The sequence below is a fragment of the Aquarana catesbeiana genome, linkage group LG09, assembly GCF_042186555.1.
Source record: "Aquarana catesbeiana isolate 2022-GZ linkage group LG09, ASM4218655v1, whole genome shotgun sequence".
Taxonomy (NCBI): domain Eukaryota; kingdom Metazoa; phylum Chordata; class Amphibia; order Anura; family Ranidae; genus Aquarana; species Aquarana catesbeiana.
Window position 1 is genome coordinate 235,808,201 of NC_133332.1, and position 23,318 is coordinate 235,831,518.

Below are 23,318 nucleotides of genomic sequence, written 5' to 3' on the forward strand. Positions count from 1 at the left end.
CCCAGACTAACCAAACTCTTCAATCATATCCTTATGGGCGGGCAATTCCCTGACGACATGCTGTTAGCGAACTTATCTCTTATCCCCAAACCTCTCAAAGATCACACCCTACCACAAAACTTCTGCCCTATTTCAGTCCTCAATAATGATTTGAAAATCTTCGGCAGACTTCTCGCAGACAGATTAGCATCTGTCATCACATCCCTCATACACATAGATCAAACAGGTTTCATCCCGGGCCGACAGATTACCGATAACATCAGACTGGTTACTAATATTGTCCAAGATGTTAACCTCTTCTCCCGTTCTGTCTGCCTACTCAGCCTAGACATCCACAAGGCATTTGACAGCGTGAATTGGTCATATTTGAACCATTTACTCCCCAAATTTGGTATTTCTGACAAATTTATCCATGGTTTTAACACCCTCTATCACCTCCCCCAAACCAGAATCAAAATCCCAGGCCATAACTCAGAGTTTTTCTCTTTAAGCAGAGGCACTAGACAGGGCTGCCCCCTTTCCCCATTGCTATTCGCATTAGCCATAGAACCCCTAGCACAAGCCATAAGAAACAACACTAACATTAGCGGATACCTTAAAAACTCAAATGAATTCAAATTAAGCCTCTACGCAGATGATGCCTTATTATTTATCACAAACCCACTCATATCTATTCCCAATCTCATCTCCGAACTTAATTCTTTTCGCTCCATATCAGGTTTAGGCATTAACTTGAATAAATGTTCGGCCCTGCCTATCAACCTTTCCCCTGATTTGATCACCAACTTACAACAAAATTTTAAATTTATAGGTGCACCAAGTCATTTAGATATCTTGGTGTTCACATCACACCCCACTACAAATCACTATATAAAACCAATTATTCTCCCCTTCTCTCGCACATCAGCGCACTACTTAAAACATGGTCCACGTATCATATCTCCCTTCTGGGTAGGATCTGCGCTTTCAAAATGACAATTCTCCCCAAAATACTATATTACTTCCGTGCTCTACCCATCAATGTGCCTAAAACCAAAATTGAAGCCCTACAAAGGGAGATTAATAAATTTATTTGGTCAAATAAAAAAAACAAGATGCAGCTATACCCTCATGTTTAGACCTCAAAAGCTAGGTGGACTTGGAATGCCCAATATCTGGCAATACTTCATAGCTACCAAACTTACACAGCTGGCTCGTTGGTTTGCACCCACCCTACACATTCCATGGCTTAAATTTGAAGCATCCTCAATCTCCCCTTACCACCTACAAGGCCTTCCATGGTGCACTCCAAACCTTTACCACAAGATCATTAAACTAAACATCATAGTAGCTCACACTCTACAAACATGGACTAAAATAAATAAATCCATTAAACTTTCTTCAGATACCCCTCCTCTAGCATCATTTTTAGGTGACCCTAGACTATCTCAAAATCTCAACAAAAGTAATCCATTCCCTCATTGGCCTGACAATAACTTGATTACCCTGAAATCGTTGATATTAAACAAGGGGTTCTCTACTTTTTCTGAGCTCCAATCCAAATATAATCTCCCCTCTTCTGAACTTACAAATTATCTACAAATCAAACACTTTTATACAGAACATTATTCACTAAACTACCAACCCCCCACAACCTTACTTGAACATATTTGTATAAACACCGCAAGAGATAAAGGTTTGATTTCACTGCTTTATAGACATATCAACAACAATATGATGCCTGAAAAATCCAAACCAATGTTACAATGGGAATCTGAGTTAGGTTGTACTTTCCCCATAGAAACTTGGAACAAGATGATTGATAACCGCCATAAATGCAATCTAGCAGTCTCGTTTAGGGAAACACCAACAAAACTATTCTCTAGACTATATCTGACCCCCTCTATAATACACTCCTTTTACCCGTCAGCCCCTCCAGGATGTTTCAGAGGTTGTTCTGAATCTGGCACATATCTCCATATCTTCTGGAGTTGTAAGCACCTAGGTCCAGTATGGAACACTGCCTCTTTGAAAATAAATTCAATTGCGAAAAAGGGAATCAGTCTTTCACCTCAAATTTGCATATTATATGCGAATATCCCTGACATACCATCCCCATGTGTTAGATTGATTCACTCCTTATTCAGCTCCATTCAGTGGATGATTGCTCTCAACTGGAAATCTAACAACCTACCATGGTCACAGGTCCTAACTAGGATGGAATTACTCAAATTATCTGAAAGAATTCATCATACTCTACACGATAGTATGCACATTTTTAATGCTAAATGGTTGTATTGGTCTGATAATTAATCATTATAATAATGAGACATATAGATCTCTCACCAACTCCAAAAATACACACAAACCAGAATCCTTTTCTCATCACTAGGTGATTATACTCTACTTATATGTGATAGTCTGCTACATTCGACTTTTATTGGAATTCTCTCTTTCTATTGGTTGTTCAGTATCTCTGCTTATCGAACATCTTTAGGAATATATACATTACTCTAATGCTTATCTCTGTAACCCTATTTTATACTGTACTCGATGTTTTGTAACCTTTTTATTAATCTTCCAAATAAAACTTTTGTAAACAAAAAAAATAAACTTAATTTGGATTATCTTATCCCAGGATGAGATCAACAGTTTGGCACTAGCACCCAAGCAATCCTCCCTGTCAAGGTCGGTTATGTCAGTCTTTCATTTGTCCCAGAGTCTTGTCATCCTGGGAGAGTCTGCACTAAGCATTTCAAAGTATAGGGCAGACAGGGGTTTGGATAGGGACTCCTGGGCTGGTAATTCCTCAATAGGATCCATTTTTAGATTAGGTGGAGAAGAGAATTGGGCATGTATTGCATGCCGCAGCTGGAAGTATCTAAGGAGCATGGACCCTGGTAAATGGAATTTGGCGCTAAGTACTGCGAAGGGTAGTAAAGTGCCCGCTGCCAACACATCTTGCAGTGTCTTTATCCCATACCTAGCCCAAAGTTGAGGGTCAGGAATGGAACGAAAGTTTGGGAGGTTGGGGTTTCGCCATAATGGGGTAACAGGAGATCATCTATCAGGGTGATGGAATCTCCTCCTGGCTATCGTCCATACCTTAAGTGTAGTCCTGGTGGGATGTGGCAGGACAGGGTATGCACGTTGACCATGATAAACCAGGTTGCCCACTTTCCCAAGGGACCCCAGGACAGCCGCCTCAAGACACACCGCCGCGTTAGCCCGGGATTGCATAAACCACCATCGAACAGTTACCAGGACAGCTACCCAGAAGTAAACCCTTAGGTCAGGTAGCGACATACCACCAGAACGCATCGGAAGAGTTAACGTTGACCTTGCCAGTCTGGGAACGGCTCCCTCCCAAATGAAATCCCACATACAGCGCTCCACAGCCTTAAAAAAGAGAGTTGGGCATCCAGGTTGAAATCCCCCATACAGCGCTCCACAGCCTTAAAAAAGAGAGTTGGGCATCCAATTTGGGCGCTTCCCAAAAACAAAGAAACTTGGGGAGGAAAATCATCTTAAGGAGACGAATCCGTCCCAACAGGTTCAACGGCAGAGACCCCCACCCGTGCATTTCTCCCGAAGTTGAGACAGCAGCGGGAGTACACTGAGGTCTGAAAATGTAGCCGGGTCCCTCCTGACCTGGATGCCCAAATATCTAAACTGTTCAGCCCATGTCAACTGGGTAGGTGGGTTGTCCATTCCTCCCCGTGGATCAAGAGGGAAAAGTGTGGATTTATGCAAGTTAATACGTATACCAGAAAATGTACCAAATTCACTAAACAGGGCCAGAGCTGTATTGAGAGAGGGACCTGCGTCTTGTAGATAGAGGAGGGCATCATCTGTGTATAAAGATATCTTCGTGTCCAACATATCTTGATCACATAATGTTATTTGCAGCCCTATGTAGTGTATTTTTATTGCTTCCTTTTTAAGCTTAAGGTGGTTGTAAAGGCAGAAAGGTTTTTTATCTTAATGTGTTTTGTGCATTAAGATAAAAACCCTTCTGTGTGTAGCAGTCCCCTTAACATTTACCTGAACCCCATCTAGATCCAGCGATGTTGCAGGAATGTGTTGGGTGCCTGGAACTCCCCTTCTCATTGCCTAAGAGCAGCGCGGCTTCACTGGCTTCCGCTGCTGTCAATTAAAGTCAGTCAGCCAATGAGTAGAGAAAGGGGGTGTGGTGGGGCAGGTCTGCGGCTCAGTGTCTGAATGATGTAGATACTTGCCAGCACACCAAGGATCAGCACAAGGTGGCATCCAAACGGTTTAGTTTATTGCATGATCACAACACAAAAAGGTGCAACGTTTCAGAGTCACGCAGGACCCCTTCGTCACATGCCTGACGAAGGGGTCCTGCATGACTCTGAAACGTTGCACCTTTTTGTGTTGTGATCATGCAATAAACTAAACCGTTTGGATGCCACCTTGTGCTGATCCTTGGTGTGCTGGCAAGTATCTGCATTGTGACTTGAACCAGTATCCAGCTGGTTGTTGCTGCAGCACTCAAACCTTTAGAGCTTATACCAGGAACGTGTGCGATGGGAATATAAAACATTACATTCCGTGTCTGAATGGACACAGGGAGCTGTGGCTCTGCTCAGGTGTCCCCATAGCAAGCTGCTTGCTGTGGGGGCCCTCAAGAGAGGGAGGGGCCAGGAGCACCGAAGAGAGACCCTAGAAGAGGAGGATCTGGTCTGCGCAAAACCATTTCACAGAGCAGGTAAGTATAACATGTTTGTTATATTTAACTAAAAAAAAAAAAAAAAAAACAAGACTTTACAATCACTTTAAGTTTCAAATAAATTATGTTTTATATGGATGCACAGTATCTCACAAAAGTGAGTACACCCCTCCCATTTTTTAAAATATTTTATTATATCTTTTCATGTAACAACACTGAAGAAATGACACTTTGCTACAATGTAAAGTAGTGAGTGTACAGCTTGTATAACAATGTCAATTTGCTGTCCCCTTCTCCTATGGATCACAGGAGTGTAGTTCGTTCTGCACTCCCGTGATATGTTTTCAGCTGATAGTGGGCTGAAGCCCTCTGATGGCTGAAATCACAGAGCTGGTCCAGGCTCTGAAAAGAACCTGACTATGCTGGCAATCACACAGAAGCCTGGAATGGCAGCGAGCTGATGAGAGCCTGCCCCTCCCTCCCCCTCCACAGCCCAGTGCTCCGGAGAGTTTTGGAGGGGAGAGCAGAGAGCCACTGACAGTCCCGGCTCTCTGCTCAGAACAGAGGGGAAAACTGAGCAATCAGCAAGTATGATCGCTCAGTTCTCATTGCAGAGCCAGCGGGGGACAGATGCGGCATCGGATCGATGGTGCATCCATCTAGGGGAGTATAATCGTTTGTCGTTTTCAAATCCTGAACTGCTCTTTTAACTTAAAATATGTTATATTAGCCAGCTGCTGTTTTAAATCCAAGTGTAATTATTAATACTTACAGTTGTAGGTATATTTGCTCATTATATACTTAGACTCTACTTCCTGCTTAGCAGTGCTACAGTAGGTTTGTGCCTTGCTTATCCTACCAAGCAGTCAGCCTGGTTGCAAACACGTTTCTTTGCTTAATCTAATGACCTGAAAAGTGAACTGTTCTCCAGGCTGCCAGAACCAAGTTATTGGGAGAAGAGTCTTTTCTTTATCGTACATCACGGGACACAGAGCACCATAATAATGACTATGTGGGTTATACGCTTACCTTTACGTGATTGGACACTGGCAACCAATAGTAAGACGGTTCCTCCCATATAACCCCTCCTACACAGGAAGTGCCTCAGTTTTTTCGTCAGTGTCTTGAAGGTGATGGTCATGGCTGTTGAAGCTCTTCAGTTTCTTCAAAAAATGTCCCACTGAGGATGTTATAATCGGATCCATTCGGATGGCTTACTAAGCTAAAGTGGATGGTACCCGAACCTCGGTTCAAGAACGAGGTATTGCTTGTAATGTGTTCTTTTTAGGCGCTGGACTCTTGTTAAAGTTGGTATTCCTGTTTCCCCTGTGTGAAACTACTGGTGTATGCCTTGATCCTATGTCCTGGATTACAGAGGGCCGGTTTGGCGCGCTTTTTAAAAAATTTTGGCGTACGAGTGCGCATGCGCGCTGAGTGTCCACTGCGCGCGCGCCGCCGGTGTGCGCTGCTACTGTCCACATCACAGGTGCGCCGCGTGCGTCAGGACGGCGCATGCGCCATGCGGGTCGCTGATGCACGCGCTTGCTCCCAGGCTAGTGCTTATAGGGAGCTCCTGGCATGCACATGGAGGAAGCAGAGCGAATGGTGGGCACGTGAGCCTGCTGGTCTTGGATACAGCGGTGACAGGTTAAAACTAGTTGTAGTTTGTGGGGAGTACTCCTTTTTATTTTCCTCGTGTGTAAGCAATGTCTTCCAGAAAACGAGGAACAGGGAACAAGGCAAGCACAGGGGTAAGAGTCCCTCCACAAAAGACAGGAGACCAACCCCATGCTGATGCAGCCTCAGTTTCTCCTGAAGGACCTGCAGCTTCTGACCTGGCTGAGCCATTGCACTTGTCAGGCATAGTAGCCACTACCAATGTACCTGCCTCGGCTTATGTTACAAAGGATGATTTGGCATCTGCCTTAGCAGGCCTTGAAGGCAAAATAGCTGGCATGATTGCCTCTGTAACACAGGGGGGAAGGAAGCGTAATAGATATCCCTCCCCGGAGCCTGGGCCAAGTGGAGAGTCACTAGAGCCCCAGGACTCTTATAGCCAGATGGCTCCAGGTGAGCTGGAACCAGAATGGGCAGAGGATCTGGAGGAAATGGTCATAAAAGACCAAGCGGTAGGAGAGGTTGAAGATTCCTTGGCTGAGGACTCTGGCTCTGAAGTGCCAATTTCAGCCTCTCATTCCAGAAATTGTTTATCCAATCTCTAATGGAGATGGTACGAAATGGGTTTAAGTTACCCCCAGTTCAGGAGTCTGCACTCTCCTGTTCTACCCTGGGATCTTTGCGACCTAAACAAATTTCCCTAGCTTTTCCCTTGCATCCGTTACTGGAGCAGTTGGTTTACGCGGACTGGGAGCATCCTGACAGGATATACTTACCTCCAAAAAGGTTTTCTGTCTTATACCCTATGGAGGAGAAGTTCAGAAAAAAATGGAGCACACCTTCGGTGGACGCTGCCATATCTTCTGTGAATAAAAGCTTAACCTGTCCAGGCGATAATGCCCAAGGGTTCAAGGATCCGGCTGATAAAAAGCTAGAGTCCTTATTAAAGGCCTCCTTTTCGGTCAGTTCAGCCAGCTATTGCAGCTATTGGGATTTGTCAGTCCCTAAAGGATCGCTTTAAGAGGCTGGTAAAGAACATACCTTGCCAGGAGGAATCTGCTGAGGAGCTATCAGAGATCCCTCATGCCTTGTGTTTTGCGGTAGACGCTTTAAAAGACTCAATCCAACAGATGTCTCGTTTTGCGTTACTGTCAGTTCATATGCGCAGAGTATTGTGGCTAAAGAACTGGTCTGCTGAGACGCCATGTAAAAGGCTACTTGCTGCTTTTCCATTTCATGGAGAGCGCCTGTTTGGCGAGGATCTGGATAAATATATCCAAAAGATCTCTGGAGGAAAGAGCGCCCTGCTTCCTATTAAGAAGAAGGGGAAGCAACCCTCTTATAAAATTCCTAATACCCCAGGTCCTGGTGCCTCTTTCCCTAAGCGGTATCGATGGCCTCAGCTGTCTGGGTTTAAAAGACCCCAGGGTCAGAAAAAGCCCTGGACCCAAAAGCCACCCAAGCCCAACTCCAAGTCTTCCTTGTGAAGGGGCGCCCCCGCTCTCACGGGTGGGGGGCAGACTTCGGCTGTTTGGGGAGGCCTGGGAAGACCTGGTTCAAGACAGATGGGTCATTTCCACTGTAAAATACGGTTACAGAATAGAGTTCCGGGAGGTCCCCCCGAACCGGTTTCTGTACTCAAGGGTCCCGGCGGATCCAGAGAAGAGAAGATGCCTATTTCTAGCTTTACACCATCTGCTGACGCAGGGAGTAATTTTAAAAGTTCCGCACAAGGAAAAATTCAAAGGGTTTACTCAAACCTATTCACCGTGCCGAAACCAAATGGGGAAGTAAGGCCCATTTTGGACCTCAAGGCTCTCAACTTCTTTGTAGAGGTCCGATCTTTCCGCATGGAGTCAGTTCGTTCGGTAATAAGGTTCCTAAGAAAGGGAGACTATTTAGCGTCCATAGATATCAAGGACGCGTTCCTTCATGTGCCGATCTTCGGTCCACATCAAAATTTCTTACGCGTCAATGTAGAGGGCAGTCATTTCCAGTTTGTGGCACTACCTTTCGGTCTGGCCACGGCCCCCAGGGTCTTCACAAAGATTCTGGCCCCAGTGTTGGCTTCCCTAAGGTCTCAAAGAGTCTCCGTAATAGGATATCTGGACGATCTACTTCTAAGGGAAGGCTCTCGCCCTATACTAGTTCAAAACGTGTCAAGAACAGTACGGGTTTTACAACGCCTAGGTTGGATGCTAAATATGGACAAATCAGCTCTTTGTCCGACCCAAGCCTTGGTATATCTGGGTCTGGTCTTGGACACCGCCCAAGAAAGGGTGTTTCTTCCGCCCTTAAAGGTCGCCTCCATAGTGGAACTTGTACAGAAGGTGAAAAAAGAACTAACACCTTCTGTTCGACTGTGCATAAGGTTACTGGGCTAGATGGTGTCATCCTTCAGCGCAGTGCCATATGCGCAGTTCCACTCCAGAGTGTTCCAGAACAGTATCCTGAAAGCCTGGGACAAGTCTGCTCGAACCTTGGATCAACCTATGGTTCTATCTCCACAGGTTCTATGGAACCTCTCTTGGTGGTTAAGAACTAGCAACTTAAAAAGAGGGAAATCTTTCCCACCAGTAGCCTGGAAAGTGGTAACCACGGACGCCAGTCTTCTTGGCTGGGGAGCAGTCCTAGAGGAAGCGTCTGTTCATGGTCCCAGACAGAAAAGACTCTGCCCACCAATCTACTGGAGATTCGGGCAGCTCATCTGGCCCTGCGATTCTGGACGTCCAGGTTGCGGGGTCTTCCTGTCAGAGTCCAGTCCGACAACTCCACAGTAGTGGCATATATCAACCACGAGGGAGGTACCAGGAGTCGGGCAGCCCAAAGGGAGGTAGATCATATACTGACCTGGGCAGAAAAACATGTGCCATTTCTGTCGGCAGTGTTTATTCCGGGGGTGGACAATTGGCAGGCGGATTGCCTAAGTCACCAAAAATTGTTACCAGGGGAATGGTCCCTGCATCCCAAGGTGTTTCTACAGATCTGCCAATACTGGGGGACCCCAGATGTGGATCTGCTGGCATCCAGATTCAATGCCAAGCTGGACAGGTTTGTATCCAGGACCAAGGATCTGCTTGCTGTCGGGATAGAGGCATTAGTAGTTCCTTGGGATCAGTATTCTCTGATATATGCCTTTCCTCTGATTCAAATTCTGCCGCACTTACTACGCAGAATACGGGAGGAACGGAAGCCGGTGATCTTAGTGGCCCCAGCGTGGCCCAGGAGATCATGGTACTCGGAGATTGTGAAATTGGCAGTAGGGGACACGTTGGTCCTTCCTTGCCGTCCAGACCTGTTGTCTCAAGGGCCCATATTCCATCATTCTTTACGGTTGCTGAATTTGATGGCCTGGCTATTGAGACAGACTATTGAAAGACCGTGGTATTATGGGTTCAGTCTTGTCCACTTTGATAAACGCTAGAAAGTCAGTTTCTAGAGCTATTATAGAGTATGGAAGTCATACATTTCTTGGTGTGAGAAAAGGAAATGGAACCTTCGTAGGTATACGATTGGAAGAGTTCTCGCCTTTCTCCAAACAGGAGTAGACTTGCAGCTCGCTTTAGGGACAATTAAGGGACAGATTTCGGCCTTATCGTTTTTTTTTCCAAAGACCAATTGAATCCCATTCTTTGGTGCGAACCTTTGTCAAGGGAGTAACACACCTGAGGCCACCGCTTAAACCACCTTTATGTCCTTGGGACCTAAATTTGGTACTGTCAGCCTTACAGAGTCAACCCTTTGAACCTATTAGGCATATTCCTTTTGTCCCATTGACCAGTAAATTAGTTTTCCTAGTGGCTATAACATCGGCTAGAAGGGTGTCAGAATTGGCCGCCCTTTCTTGCAAAGAACCTTTTATGATTCTTCATCAGGACAGAGTGGTCATGCGACCTCGTCCGGATTTTCTACCAAAAGTGGTTTCCAAATTTCATTTGAATCAGGATATCATTTTACCTTCCTTTTTTCCAAACCCTAAGACTAGGGAGGAAAGGTCGCTTCACTCACTGGATGTGGTGAGGGCGATAAAAGCTTACTTAGAAATGTCAGCTCCCTTTCGGAAAACTGACTGTTTTTTTTGTCTTGCCTGAGGGTCTTAAAAGAGGACAGCCTGTAACAAGTTCAACTATATCCAGGTGGATTCACCAGACTATTGTCCAGGCGTATGGATTAAAGCGCAGGGTTCCACCCCGGGATTTAAGAGCACACTCCACTAGAGGGGTTAGTGCATCATGGGCAGTACGCCAGCAGGTGTCTATGGCTCAGGTTTGCAAAGCAGCCGTTTGGTCTTCAGTTCATACGTTCACCAGGTTTTACCAGGTGGATCTGAGATCTCAAAATGAGACTGGTTTTGGCCACAGCGTGTTGCAGGCTGCTTTATAATCTCAGATCCGTTGGGTCTAGGGATGATGTGTCCCCCCCCCCCTCAGATGCATTGCTTTAGGACATCCCACAGTCATTATTATGGTGCTCTGTGTCCCGTGATGTACGATAAAGAAAAACAGATTTTTAAAACAGCTTACATGTAAAATCCTTTTCTTGGAGTACATCACGGGACAAAGAGGTCCCTCCATTCTTTCTGGGATCCTCATTGCTTGCTACAAAACTGAGGCACTTCCTGTGTAGGAGGGGTTATATGGGAGGAACAGTCTTACTATTGGTTGCCAATGTCCAATCACCTAAAGGTAAGCGTATAACCCACATAGTCATTATGATGGTGCGCTGTGTCCCCTGATGTACTCCAAGAAAAGGATTTTATAGGTAAGCTGTTTTAAAAATCCGTTTTTTTCTTTTTTTATTACTATTATTTGTAGCAAGAAACATGTATTTTTTTTCCTCCAAATAATAATGTGATTTGGTAATGCTATAAGGACCTATTGATTCTTGTGAAATTAATTTTAGACCCCTTTCACAGTGGAGGCTTTTTCAGGTGCTTTAGCGCTAAAAATAGAGCCTGAAAAAAGCTGCTATCCCAGAGCGGTGCGCTGGCAGGACGGCAAAAAAAAGTCTTGCAAGCAGCTTCTTTGAAGCGCTTTAGGAGCGGTGTATACACCGCTCCTGAAGTGCCCCTGCCCATTGAAATAAATGGGTAGCAGCGCTTTTAACCCTTTATTCGCCCGCTAGCGGGGGTTAAAAGTGCCCCGCTAGCACCCAAAAAGCTCTGCAAAAACTATGGTAAAGCGCTGCTAAAACTTGCGGCGCTTTACCGCCGACGCCCCTGTGTTGGCAGTGTGAAAGGGCTCCTAATGATTAGCCCACTTTAAGAACAAACATGTCTGCCCACCTTCCCTTTTCTGAGGTGGGGTTGTCATTAGGAACTGATAAATGATGTGGAGTTTAAAGGTTGCAGACCTGCTGACCAATGCAGGCTCTATGACTGAACAAGGGCACTCTGTCCTCTATTCCTTGCCCTGAACATGGGAAGTTTTAAAGCACAGTGCTGGGGAAAAGTGCTGCTTGCAGTCTCACAAAGCCTTGTAAACAATCCCCATGTGTGAAAAGGCTTCAATGCCTGGACCACAGCATAAAGATCTATACAAAGCTGACGCCAAGAGGCTGTGGGTGGATGGAGCCGTGACATTTTGCCTTTAAATAAGATTTCTTTTTTCCAGTTTCTCCCCTGTGGGTCGTAGGATCCAGCATCAATAACGCACCTTTTAAACTCGAGCCAAAAAGCATTTACTTTCCATTTACCTGTAAGCCGTTCCTGCATGCAAAACTCAGAATGCCATCTGTTTAATGCAATTAAGTCAATCAGACTGAGTTTAGACCTTGTCCTATAGTACCGGGCTGTGAGCCAGAAGAAAACATTGATCTGCCCCTCAGCTGGAATTGAGGTCCTGGTTTGACATTACGATTGGCATTTACTGTAACCATCGTCACTGCATATAATCATGCCCATCATTCTAAATTATTGGGCCCTGCCTTAAAAGCTCAATCTATCCAAAACTTATACTTCGAGGCAGTCTACAAAAATATTATTTCAGTTCAATGCTATTTTAGTTATTGGTGGAGCCTGGTGGTCAGTCACTGTCCTGTTATATGTATTGAATGATCCCCACAGTTTAATGCTCAGCGTCCACCAAACATCAAACCTGAATTCCATTCAAACATCTATATAAACAGATAAAATACACATCTGAGGGCAGTTTTACCTGCTAAAGAATTATTATTTATGTCCATCCAGTTCTGTAATTTACACAGCTGTGCTCCACAGCAGTGTCCTGTCTAGCAGGGGCGGAGACCTGAGCTTTCCCAGCTGCAGTTTCACTTACGGGTCTCCTTTCCAACACCACCTTGGGCAGTGAAAGGAGTAGTAGCTCACTGATAAGCCCTATTCCCTCTATCATTTGGATCTCTCCTTCTGTCAGCATGGCTCCTAGAACTCCAGCACAACTCACAATAAATGTGTGCCGCTTCGCCCTCCACCTCTCTGGGCTCTGCTGTACAGTAGACTGCAAGACGCCAATATCAAGTCCAGTTTATGTACTTACACTGTTTGCATTAAAAAATACTTAAGATTATATATTGATGATTACAAAGCTTCACTAATTTATGTTTTTCATATATCTGTTTAGAGATGAGCTTTAAAATATGGAGATTGGCTCTTTAAAAGCAAGTCAGCAATGGCAGCTTACAAATTTCAATCTACCAGGTTCCTTTTAAATTAAAGGTGAATAAACTGGGAATTTTTACCTTCATGTATTCTCTGCATTAAGGTAAAAAGCCTTTTAATTGTGGCTCTCCCCCCTCCAACACTTACCTGAATCCATTCTTGATCCAGCGCTGTGCTCGGCTGCAGTCTTCTCTCCTCTCTCGCTCTTCACACAGGGACTGTCAGTCAAATCCTGTGAGTAGAGAGTGGGGGGCGGGGTGAGCCACGTTATGTGTGTCAACAGATGCACACAGCCCAACTCAGGATCGAGCCCGCACATCTGCCCTCAAAGCAAGCAGTTTGTTATGGGGGGGCAATGATTAAGCACACGATACTGTGTGAAACATGTCTGCCTTGATTGTCATTTTTCCTGTGGTGTGTCACTTGGATGGATTAATAAAGGACTCATATTCATCATCTTAGAGTACAGCTGTTTCTTCCTTTTTGCTATGGGGCAGACAGAAGAGGAGGAGCAGACAGTGCCACCGGGGGACCCTAGAAAAGGAGGTTCAGGGCCGCCCTGTGCAAAACCATTGTATAGAGCAGGTAAGTATAACATATTTGTTATAAAAAAAAAAGAAGTTAACCTTTACAATCACTTTACGTTTCTATTACACGGTGCACAGGAAGCAGCCATAACATCTCATACATTCAAATTTCCTTCACACTGTAAAAGATCATATTCTCAAGCCATTTGCACAACTGATTAACCTCTCCAAGCGTACCGCCACAGTACAGACAGCGCTGAATTCTCTTCTGCTGGCAGTCTGAAGACCCTCCCTCATGAGAGAAGAGATAAACAAGGAGATGTAATTATTGTATTCATTGATTCCGGTAACCCCTCACGTACGTGTGTGTATAGCTGTGAGCTGCAAACATCCAGTGTACATAGGTCACTGATGAACTGACTGTTCAGCTCTAAGGAGAACATCCAGCGGGAGACATTCTGAAGGATGCTTTACCTCTGCTCAGGCTTTTCTCAGGACTGTGGGAAGTGGACAGCTACAGAAATCAAGACTGGCAAATGATCAACTATGGATTCACACTGTAGGAGTATTCCATGCCAGATTATTGCTATGGAGATCTTTGTGTGTTCTGTTAAGGAGTAAACCGTTTTCCACATAAACAACAAAGGTATCATGGTGCATGGTAGTAAATCTTTTATTGGTGGGTTCAGCTTGAAGGATAACTAAACCCAAGAACAAAAATGCTATATACTGTATCTCACAAAAAGTGAGTACACCCCTCAAATTTTTGTTAATATTTTATTATATCTTTTCATGTGACACCACTGAAGAAATGACACTTTGCTACAATGTAAAGTAGTGAGTGCACAGCTTGTATAACAGTGTAAATTTGCTGTCCCCTCAAAATAACTCAACACACGGCCATTAATGTCTAAACCGCTGGCAACAAAAGTGAGTACACCCCTAAGTGAAAATGTCCACATTTGGGCCAATTAGCCATTTTACCTCCCCGGTGTCATGTGACTCGTTAGTGTTACAAGGTCTCAGGTGTGAATGGGGAGCAGGTGTGTTAAATTTGGTGTTATCGCTCTCACTCTCTCATACTGGTCACTGGAAGTTCAACATGGCACATCATGACAAAAAAAGTCTGAGGATCTGAAAAAAAGAAATGTTGCTCTACATAAAGATGGCCTACGCTATAAGAAGATTGCCAAGACCCTGAAACTGAGCTGCAGCACGGCGGCCAAGACCATACAGCGGTTTAACAGGACAGGTTCCACTCAGAACAGGCCTCGCCATGGTCGACCAAAGAAGTTGAGTGCACGTGCTCAGCGTCATATCCAGAGGTTGTCTTTGGGAAATAGACATATGGGTGCTGCCAGCATTGCTGCAATGGTTGAAGGGGTGGGGGGCAGCCTGTCAGTGCTCAGACCATACGCCGCACACTGCATCAAATTGGTCTGCATGGCTGTCGTCCCAGAAGGAAGCCTCTTCTAAAGATGATGCACAAGAAAGCCTGGAAACAGTTTGCTGAAGACAAGCAGACTAAGGACATGGATTACTGGAACCATGTCCTGTGGTCTGATGAGACCAAGATAAACCTTAATTGGTTAAGATGGTGTCAAGTGTGTGTGGCGGCAAACAGTCAAGCATGGTGGTTGGAGTGTCATGGTCTGGGGCTGCATGAGTGTTGCCGGCACTGGGGAGCTACAGTTCATTGAAGGAACCATGGATGCCAACATGTAGTGTGACATACTGAAGCAGAGCATGATCCCCTCCCTTCGGAGACTGGCCCGCAGGGCAGTATTCCAGCATGATAACGACCCCAAACACACCTCCAAGATGACCACTGCCTTGCTAAAGAAGCTGAGGGTAAAGGTGATGGACTGGCCAAGCATGCCTCCAGACCTAAACCCTATTGAGCATCTGTGGGGCATCCTCAAACAGAAGGTAGAGGAGCGCAAGGTCTCGAACATCCACCAGCTCCGTGAAGTCATTGTGGAAGAGGACTCCAGTGGCAACCTGTGAAGCTGTGGTGAACTCCTTGCCCAGGAGGGTTAAGGCAGTGCTAGAAAATAATGGTAGCCACACAAAATATTGACATTTTGAGGTCCAATTTAGACATTTTCACTTAGGGGTGTACTCACTTTTGTTGCCAGCGGTTTAGACATTAATGGCTGTGTGTTGAGTTATTTTGAGGGGACAGCAAATTTACACTGTTATACAAGCTGTACACTCATTACTTTACATTGTAGCAAAGTGTCATTTCTTCAGTGTTGTCACATGAAAAGATATGATAAACTATTTACAAAAATGTGAGGGGTGTACTCACTTCTGTGAGATACTGTATCACTGCAGCTTACAGTCCTTTGCGTTAGTTCCTTTTTTTCCCCAAGCTAAGAGCATTTTTAGCAAATATAGAAAATACCTATTAACCTTGCCAGAAATGCATTATCCTTGTCACATCCTCTGACCTGCACCAAAGTTTATCTACCTTCCTAGCCATATTCTGTAAATTAACAATTGCCCTACCCCTTATGTAGTAGAGACAAAGAGATACGTGTTTGTATTCCATATCAGGAGAGCAGCTTAGTGTGACATGCATGGCTGCCTCCATAGATACAGTGAAGTGACATAGCCACCCTAAGACAAGACGCGAGTTATTTGCAGGAAAAAAAAACTTGAAAAAAGAAAACGAATACAGCCATCACACCAAAGACTAGTAAAGCTGCAATATATTATATTTTTTTGTTTTGGGTTAAGATGTTATTTTAAGTATCTTGCTTGGTGCAAGTGCTTGGCGTGGCAAGATTTCTTCAGGGCGCCTCCTGGAGAATGTGCGACTTTACAGAGGGGATTGGAAATCTACAGGGAGATGAACAATGCCTGGCATTGTGGAAGGCCAGGAAAGTGAGCAGAAGAACAGTTTACCTTCAACTACAGGAAAGAAATAAAAGGCACTCCAGTCTCCTTAGAACACCTAGTACTGCCTATTAACCTAAGATCTTGTAAATCTCGTATTTGGCCTTGGCAAGATCCTTTTTTTGCCCAATTATTAGGAGCCATGCTTTAGAAGGGCCTGTTGTTTCATGTAAGGTTTCCATAATGCAAATGGCTTCACAGCACTCATCTAGAAGCTGAAGGTGACAGCTGCACCAAAATAATAACCTAGGACCAATGAAATTCAAGAACTTACATCTGAAGTTTTAGACTTGCACGTTTCTTGGCGGTCCTTCAGCATTTTGTCGATGACGCCACTGCGACTCCACACGTTAAAGACTGTTTTCCCATGCTGGTGCCCCACATCCTGCAAAAAAAAGAGCAGAATGGGTTAATACTGAGTTCAGCATTACGAACTGCATCTAAATGCCATTACTCTGTAATTACTGGTCAATACCTGGCAATCGCTCAGCTATGGAACACAGCTCGGCCTGCACATGTGTGATCAACCTAAACCAAACCTTTTAAAATAGCCAACGGCTACATACTGGATACGCTCTAGGGGTGCTGATGATGATTAACGGTAGTAGCTTTTACAGACAGCAAAGTGGATGGATTATCTGGCGGTAGAGTCTAAATCTCTTCCATAGATCAAATTCATGCAAACTAATTGTGTAGGTGATGAAGAAGGAAAAAGATTTAGCTAGCTACAAGGCTACAGCAGAGGTAAGACATTTATTTATTTATTTATTTCAGGTACTTATATAGCGCCATCAATTTACGCAGCGCTTTACATATATATATTATACATTCACATCAGTCCCTATACCCTCAAGGAGCTTACAATCTAAGGTCCCTAACTCACATTCATACCTATACTAGGGCCAATTTAGACAGGATCCAATTAACCTACCAGCATGTCTTTTGGAGTGACATGATGGAGAATGGGCCTTTAGCTTGGACCTGCTTTGTACTTTTAACTATCATATCGCCTAGATCAGTGGTCTCCAAACTGCAGCCCGGGGGGCGGATGTGGCCCTTTGCTTGCTTTTATTATGGCCCTTGGGGCACTATTTCATTCACTGACACCAATGAAGGGCACAATTCCTCCCAATGACACCAATGATGGGGCACAATTCCTACCAATGACATCAATGATGAGGAATTATTCCTTCCAATGAAACCAACAATGGGGCCCAACTACAACAATGATGGGGCACAATTCCTTCCAGTGCTACCAATGATGGAGCACTATTCCTCCCAAGGACACCAACAATGGGGCCCAATGACAACAATAATGGGGCACAATTCCTCCCAGCGATATCACTGATGGGGACTATTCCTCCCACTTACACCAATGATGGGGGATTGTTCAATCCCACTGATGCTGGGACATTTTGCACTCATGTTGGCCACAGTCCGCCCCCCCTAAATTCTGAAGGAGAGTAAACTGGCCCTTGGTTTAGAAAGGTTGGAGACCTTTGACCTAGATAATATAGAAAAGCAAAATAAGTCAACCTTTATATAAAAACAGAACCCCTCTTGAACTCTAAAGTCCAAAGAAGGAAACCTTTTAACATATAATTGTAACAGGATAGAAGAATAAGATAAAAGAGTCGGGTACTCTGTACACTTCCCTCTTACAGTTAATCTTGTCAGATTGCTATTTCTGTGGGTGCAATTAAGACATGATTGCATCTTTCTGCATAATCTCTTCCCTTCTTCAACACAGCTTGAAGATATACCTAGAAAACGTCCTTATTATTAAAAAGAACAATAGAAAGATAGCCAAGTAGCTTCCAACACTGGAGATTCACTAGTGGTGGATTTATGGTGACGGTCCTTGTAAAAGCTTTGTATATGTGCCTTTGAGATAGAACTCCTCCCAGCACAAAGAACGAGCGGTTTAATTAATCTAGACAGCTCTGCCACAAGCTTTGCCCTGTCGCTTGTGAATTATACCAGTCACGAGGTGCCACCCTGGAGAGCACTGCTGTCACAAGAGAGGAAGGGTGCGGTCACACAAGGACAAAATAACATTTATACTGAATGGGATTTTGAAATAAGAGGAGATATCAGGATACAGTATGGTAATGAAGAGGCCTTAATAAAGGGACCTCTAGTATTAATGATGATAGAACTTTCACTAGGAGTGCAAATACCATACACTTCAGGAAAGTCATTTTATTAAATGCATTGTGGTTTCTAGAGAGTGTGGAAATAGATGGACCTTGAGGTTGAGCTGTTATCACTAATGCATATTGCTCTTCTCTTCTGGTTTTGGATCAATTTTATTTTACTTTTTTTTTTTCTGGTTACAAGGATTCAAATTGTTGTTTAATATCTGTGTATACACTATATAACCAAAAGTATTGGGACACCTGCCTTTACAAGCACAAGAACTTTAATGGCATCCCAGTCTTAGTCCATAGGGTTTATTGAGTTTAATATTGAGTTGGCCCACCCTTTGCAACTATAACAGCATCAACTCTTCTGGGAAGGCTGTCCACAAGGTTTAGGAGTGTGTCTACGGGAATGTTTGACCATTCTTCCAGAAGCGCATTTGTGAGGTCAGGCACTGATGTTGGATGAGAAGGCCTGACTCGCAGTCTCCGCTCGAATTCATCCCAAAGGCGATCTATCGCGTTGAGGTCAGGACACTGTGTAGGCCAGTCAAGTTCCTTCACCCTAAACTCGCTCATCCATGTCTTTATGGAACTTGCTTGTGCACTAGTCCAAATCATTTGGTCGAGGGGGGATTATAGCGAGGGATTGTTTTTCAGGGGCTGGGCCTGGCTCCTTAGTTCCAGTGAAGGGAACTTTTAAGGCGTCAGCATACCAAGGTATTTTGGACAATTTCATGCTCCCAACTTTGTGGGAACAGTTTAGGGACGGACTTTTCCCATTTTAATATGACTGCGCACCAGTGCACAAAGCAAGATCCATAAAGACATTGATGAGCGAGTTTTGGGTGGAGGAACTTGACTGGCCTACACAAAGTCTTGACCTTAACCCAATTAAACACCTTTAGGATGAATTAGAGCAGAGATTGAGAGCCAGGCCTTCTCGTCCACATCAGTGCCTGACCTCACAAATGCACTTCTGGAAGAATGGTCAAACATTCCCATAGACACACTCCTAAACCTTGTGGACAGCCTTCCCAGAAGAGTGGAAGTTGTTATAGCTGCAAAGGGTGGGCCAACTCAATATTGAACCCTACGGACTAAGCCTGTGATGCCATTAAAGTTCATGTTCAGGCAGGCATCCCAATACTTTTGGTATGTTTTACAAATAAACAATACATGCCAAAGGAAGAGCACTATGGGTTGGCTAAACAAACAGCACAGCAGATGGATAAACTCGCTAAATATGTGAAGAGATTAGCATGCCAACCGCTGGCTGGATAGAAGACTGCATAGAAATAATATGCAATATTTCATTATTTAGGTAAAAATAAAAAAAATGAAATGTTCCTTTTTTTTAGCTCCTTACTATATAAATAAAAATATGTTATGGATATATAAAAAACAATATATATTCCCTTCAAATTGGTAACAGTGAAGCCAGCTATGATGGGATGGACCAAATAAAACCTTCTCTTGGGAAGACTGGTCACTGTCCTTAAAGTGCACCTGTCAGGAAAGCTGTGTTTCTCCTGCCATTGCTGGCCTCATTCTGACAATGATTGTTGACTGGTTGTCACAGACTGCAACACTTCTAAGTTACTGGCCTGGAACAAGCATTTAAGACAGGAAAGTAAAAAAGTGCCATCATTCCTATTCCCTATACCTGTTCTGGGTCAGAGACTGTAACAGTATTAAAGGAGAAGTATGGCCAAAGCTCTTTTGGTTCTACTTCTCCTGTGGGAGAAGTACTTAGTTCCGCACTCCTGTAACCCAGATTCAGCTATGCAGGGATCCTGACAATAATGTCGGGATCCACCCATATTCCTGACTGGTAGCTGGCTCAGCCTCTTAACGCGCTGCTGGGAGCCTGAGCCAGCTGCTCCTGTCCCCTTTGCAGCCTGGCACATCCAGCGAGCTCTGTGCTCACAGCAGACCCGAGAACTGAGTGATCAGCGGTCATTGATCGCTCAGTTCTTGGTCTAAGGGTGATGGGGCTCAGCCATTTAGGTATGTTTGCTTGTTTTTTTTTTTTTATTGCGGCACTTTTTAAAAAAACCAATGCATCAACATGATTGGCAGACAATTAGCATGTTTTAGAAAGAGAGAGCAGACCTGACAACCTTCATTTTTCCATCATGAGAGGTGTACTCTAAAGATGATCTCTCATTAAAGGAGATCTGTATTGAGATGAATACTGAGGCCATCATAACTAAAATCCTTTAGAAAAAGCTAACTGCCTGGTTGTTTTTGGCTTCAATACTTTGGGACAGTAATCTGAAACAGACAGATCTGGAAATCCAGAGTCAATTCAAAACTCCTGGTCTGCATATACCGTATGTTCTTAGCTTGTAGCTTAGAAAGTAGTGAAGCCCCTGAATCAGCGTGACAGGCAGGGAAAACGAGCTTTCAGAAGGAAATGTCAGCCTCCATGTTATCTTTGAATAAAAAGGAAAAAAAAAATCAAAAAGGTAGAGTATGACTTTCTGGTATTGGCCACAGTAGGTGGATGGGGGGGGCACAGCAATCTGGGCGATTCAACAATGAATTATTACTTAATAAGTGGACTAGCCTTGGAAGGGGCCACCAGTAATATGCGACCCCAGTGCTGCTTTAGAAGATTACATAATCTTATAAAAGTTACATCTGCTACATCTGTCCCCCCCATATGAATGCAGAGATACGTACACAAATCTCATCAAACTTGCCGAATTCCAACGTGCCATATCTGTCAATTGGTGGTCGAATATACTCGCAGTATTCACTATTCTTCACCATCTCCAGCTGCCGCACACAACATACATATGCCAACCGGGTCTGGATCTCTGCCATATTCAGCACCTTCAGAGGGATGGACAGCATTAATGAGCTTATATACACAAGTGCAACAGAAATGACTTTAGCAAGGAATTGCATACATTTTTTAGACGTCTCAGGCAAATCCTTCCCCATCTCCACATGCACAGCCACAATTCTGTGAAGATGGAATGATCTTCACATTACAGTCATGGATGTGTGTTGCATTATTTCTATTCAGCCCCATAGTGAAGCAGACCACAGGCGGGAGATTTTTTTTTCATTCAGCCAGCAGGCTAAACACAAAAAAATACAAACAGACTCCTCCATCCACACAAGGGAGGCATTGATTGTATTGGCTGCATCCGCTCATCAACAAAAGTTTTCTAACATTTCTGTTTGACAGAAGGCAGTCTAATGATCAAATTCTGTCAGACGTGGATGGCCACACATGGATCGGAATTTGGCTGATTCATGCTGATCTGGCTGAATTTTGATCCATCTATGGCTAGCTTAACCACTTGTCGACCAGCCGCTGCCGCCTTTATACGGCAGTAGGTCGGCTCCCCTGTGCGAATCGTCGCCGCCGACTCACGATCGCCTAGTACACAGTCATCAGGAACAGCAATCTCTGTCATGTCTCTGGCAGATCATCCCCCCTACAGTTAGAACACACTCAGGGAACACACTTAACCCCTTGATTGCCCCCTAGTGTTAACCCCCTTCCCTGCCAGTGTCATTTTTACATTGATCAGTGCATTTTTATATCACTGATTAATGTAATAATGCCACTGGTCCCCAAAAAGTGTTATTTGGGGTCAGATTTGTCCGCCACAATGTCGCAGTCCCGCTAAAAATCGCAGATCGCCGCCATTACTAGTAAAAACAATAAAAAATAAAAGTCCCTAAATCTATCCCATAGTTTGTAGACGAGATAACTTTTGTGCAAACCAATCAATATACGCCTATTGCGATTATTTTTTTTTTTTTTTTACCAAAATATGTGGAAGAATATATATCGGCCTAAACTGATGAATAAATGTGTTTATTTTTCTTTGGTTTGTATTATAGCAAAAAGTAAAAAAAAGATTTTTTTTCAAAATTGTCGCTCTTTGTTTATAGCACAAAAAATAAAAACCACAGAGGTGATGAAATCCCACCAAAAGAAAGCTCTATTTGTGGGAAGAAAAAGGACGTCAATTTTGTTTGGGTACAATGTCGCACAACAGCGCAGATGTCAGTTACAGCGACGCAGTGCTGTATCCCAAAAAAATGGCCTAGTCATTAAGGGGGAAAATCCTTCCAGGGCTGAAGTTAAGGACAGAACAAAAATTCTCAACCCACTTATTTGCTAGAAGCATGATCCATAGTTTCTGAAGCATCTAGCAATTTTACATATCCTTTAAAGGAGTGGAGAGAACAGAGATGACCTGTAAGGATGAGCTCCGGCGTGTTCGCACACTCCATGTGCAGAGCCTGCCAGGAAGTCGGCACGTCGCTGCTCTAATCACAGGCAGTGAGACATTTTCCCGATGTACGGCTGCAGAGATCGGGAAATGTCTCACTGCCTGTGATTAGCGCAGTGACGACTTTCTGGCGGGCTCTGCACGTGGAGTGTGCGAACACGCCGGAGCTCATCCTTAATGACCTCATCTGTGTTTTGCGGCTCCTTCATGGTTCCGTTTGGGAGGCTACGTTTCTGACTAAGCTGATCTGCACTGTAGGTCTAGCACCTGGCTGCCCTGTGTGGTGAGGGGGCATGGCTCACCAGAATAAGTGGACAGAATTCTAAATCTTTTCACATGTTCAAGACAGCTGTGTACTAGACCTGGTGCACTTCAAAAAAAAATACAGAGCTCTGTGGGTTTTCTAAAAAGAAAGCACAGCAAAGTTGTATTCCTTCAGGCTCTCAATGCGAGAAGAGAGCTGTATGAAAAAGCCAGGGGGGGGGGGTAATTTCTTTGACTCGTTGTACATATTTCAGCTTGAGCTACTGAGCTTGGTAAACAGTTTCAAATTTAACAGAGATAAAAAATAGAAAGATAAAT

The 23,318-nt window shown here is 44.2% G+C and overlaps 1 protein-coding gene across 3 annotated transcripts in view; it reads right to left on the minus strand.

Moving 5' to 3' along the window:
• PNPLA7 (patatin like domain 7, lysophospholipase) overlaps positions 1 to 23,318 on the minus strand; it is a 478,577-nt gene that overhangs the window by 21,576 nt on the left and 433,683 nt on the right. For all 3 annotated transcript variants that reach the window (XM_073599988.1, XM_073599989.1, XM_073599987.1), the window contains 2 exons: positions 21,163 to 21,315; positions 16,608 to 16,718 (listed from right to left, as the gene is read on the minus strand). In XM_073599988.1, coding sequence (XP_073456089.1) covers positions 16,608 to 16,718; positions 21,163 to 21,315 — 264 coding nt within the window. The remainder of the gene's footprint in view (positions 1 to 16,607; positions 16,719 to 21,162; positions 21,316 to 23,318) is intronic.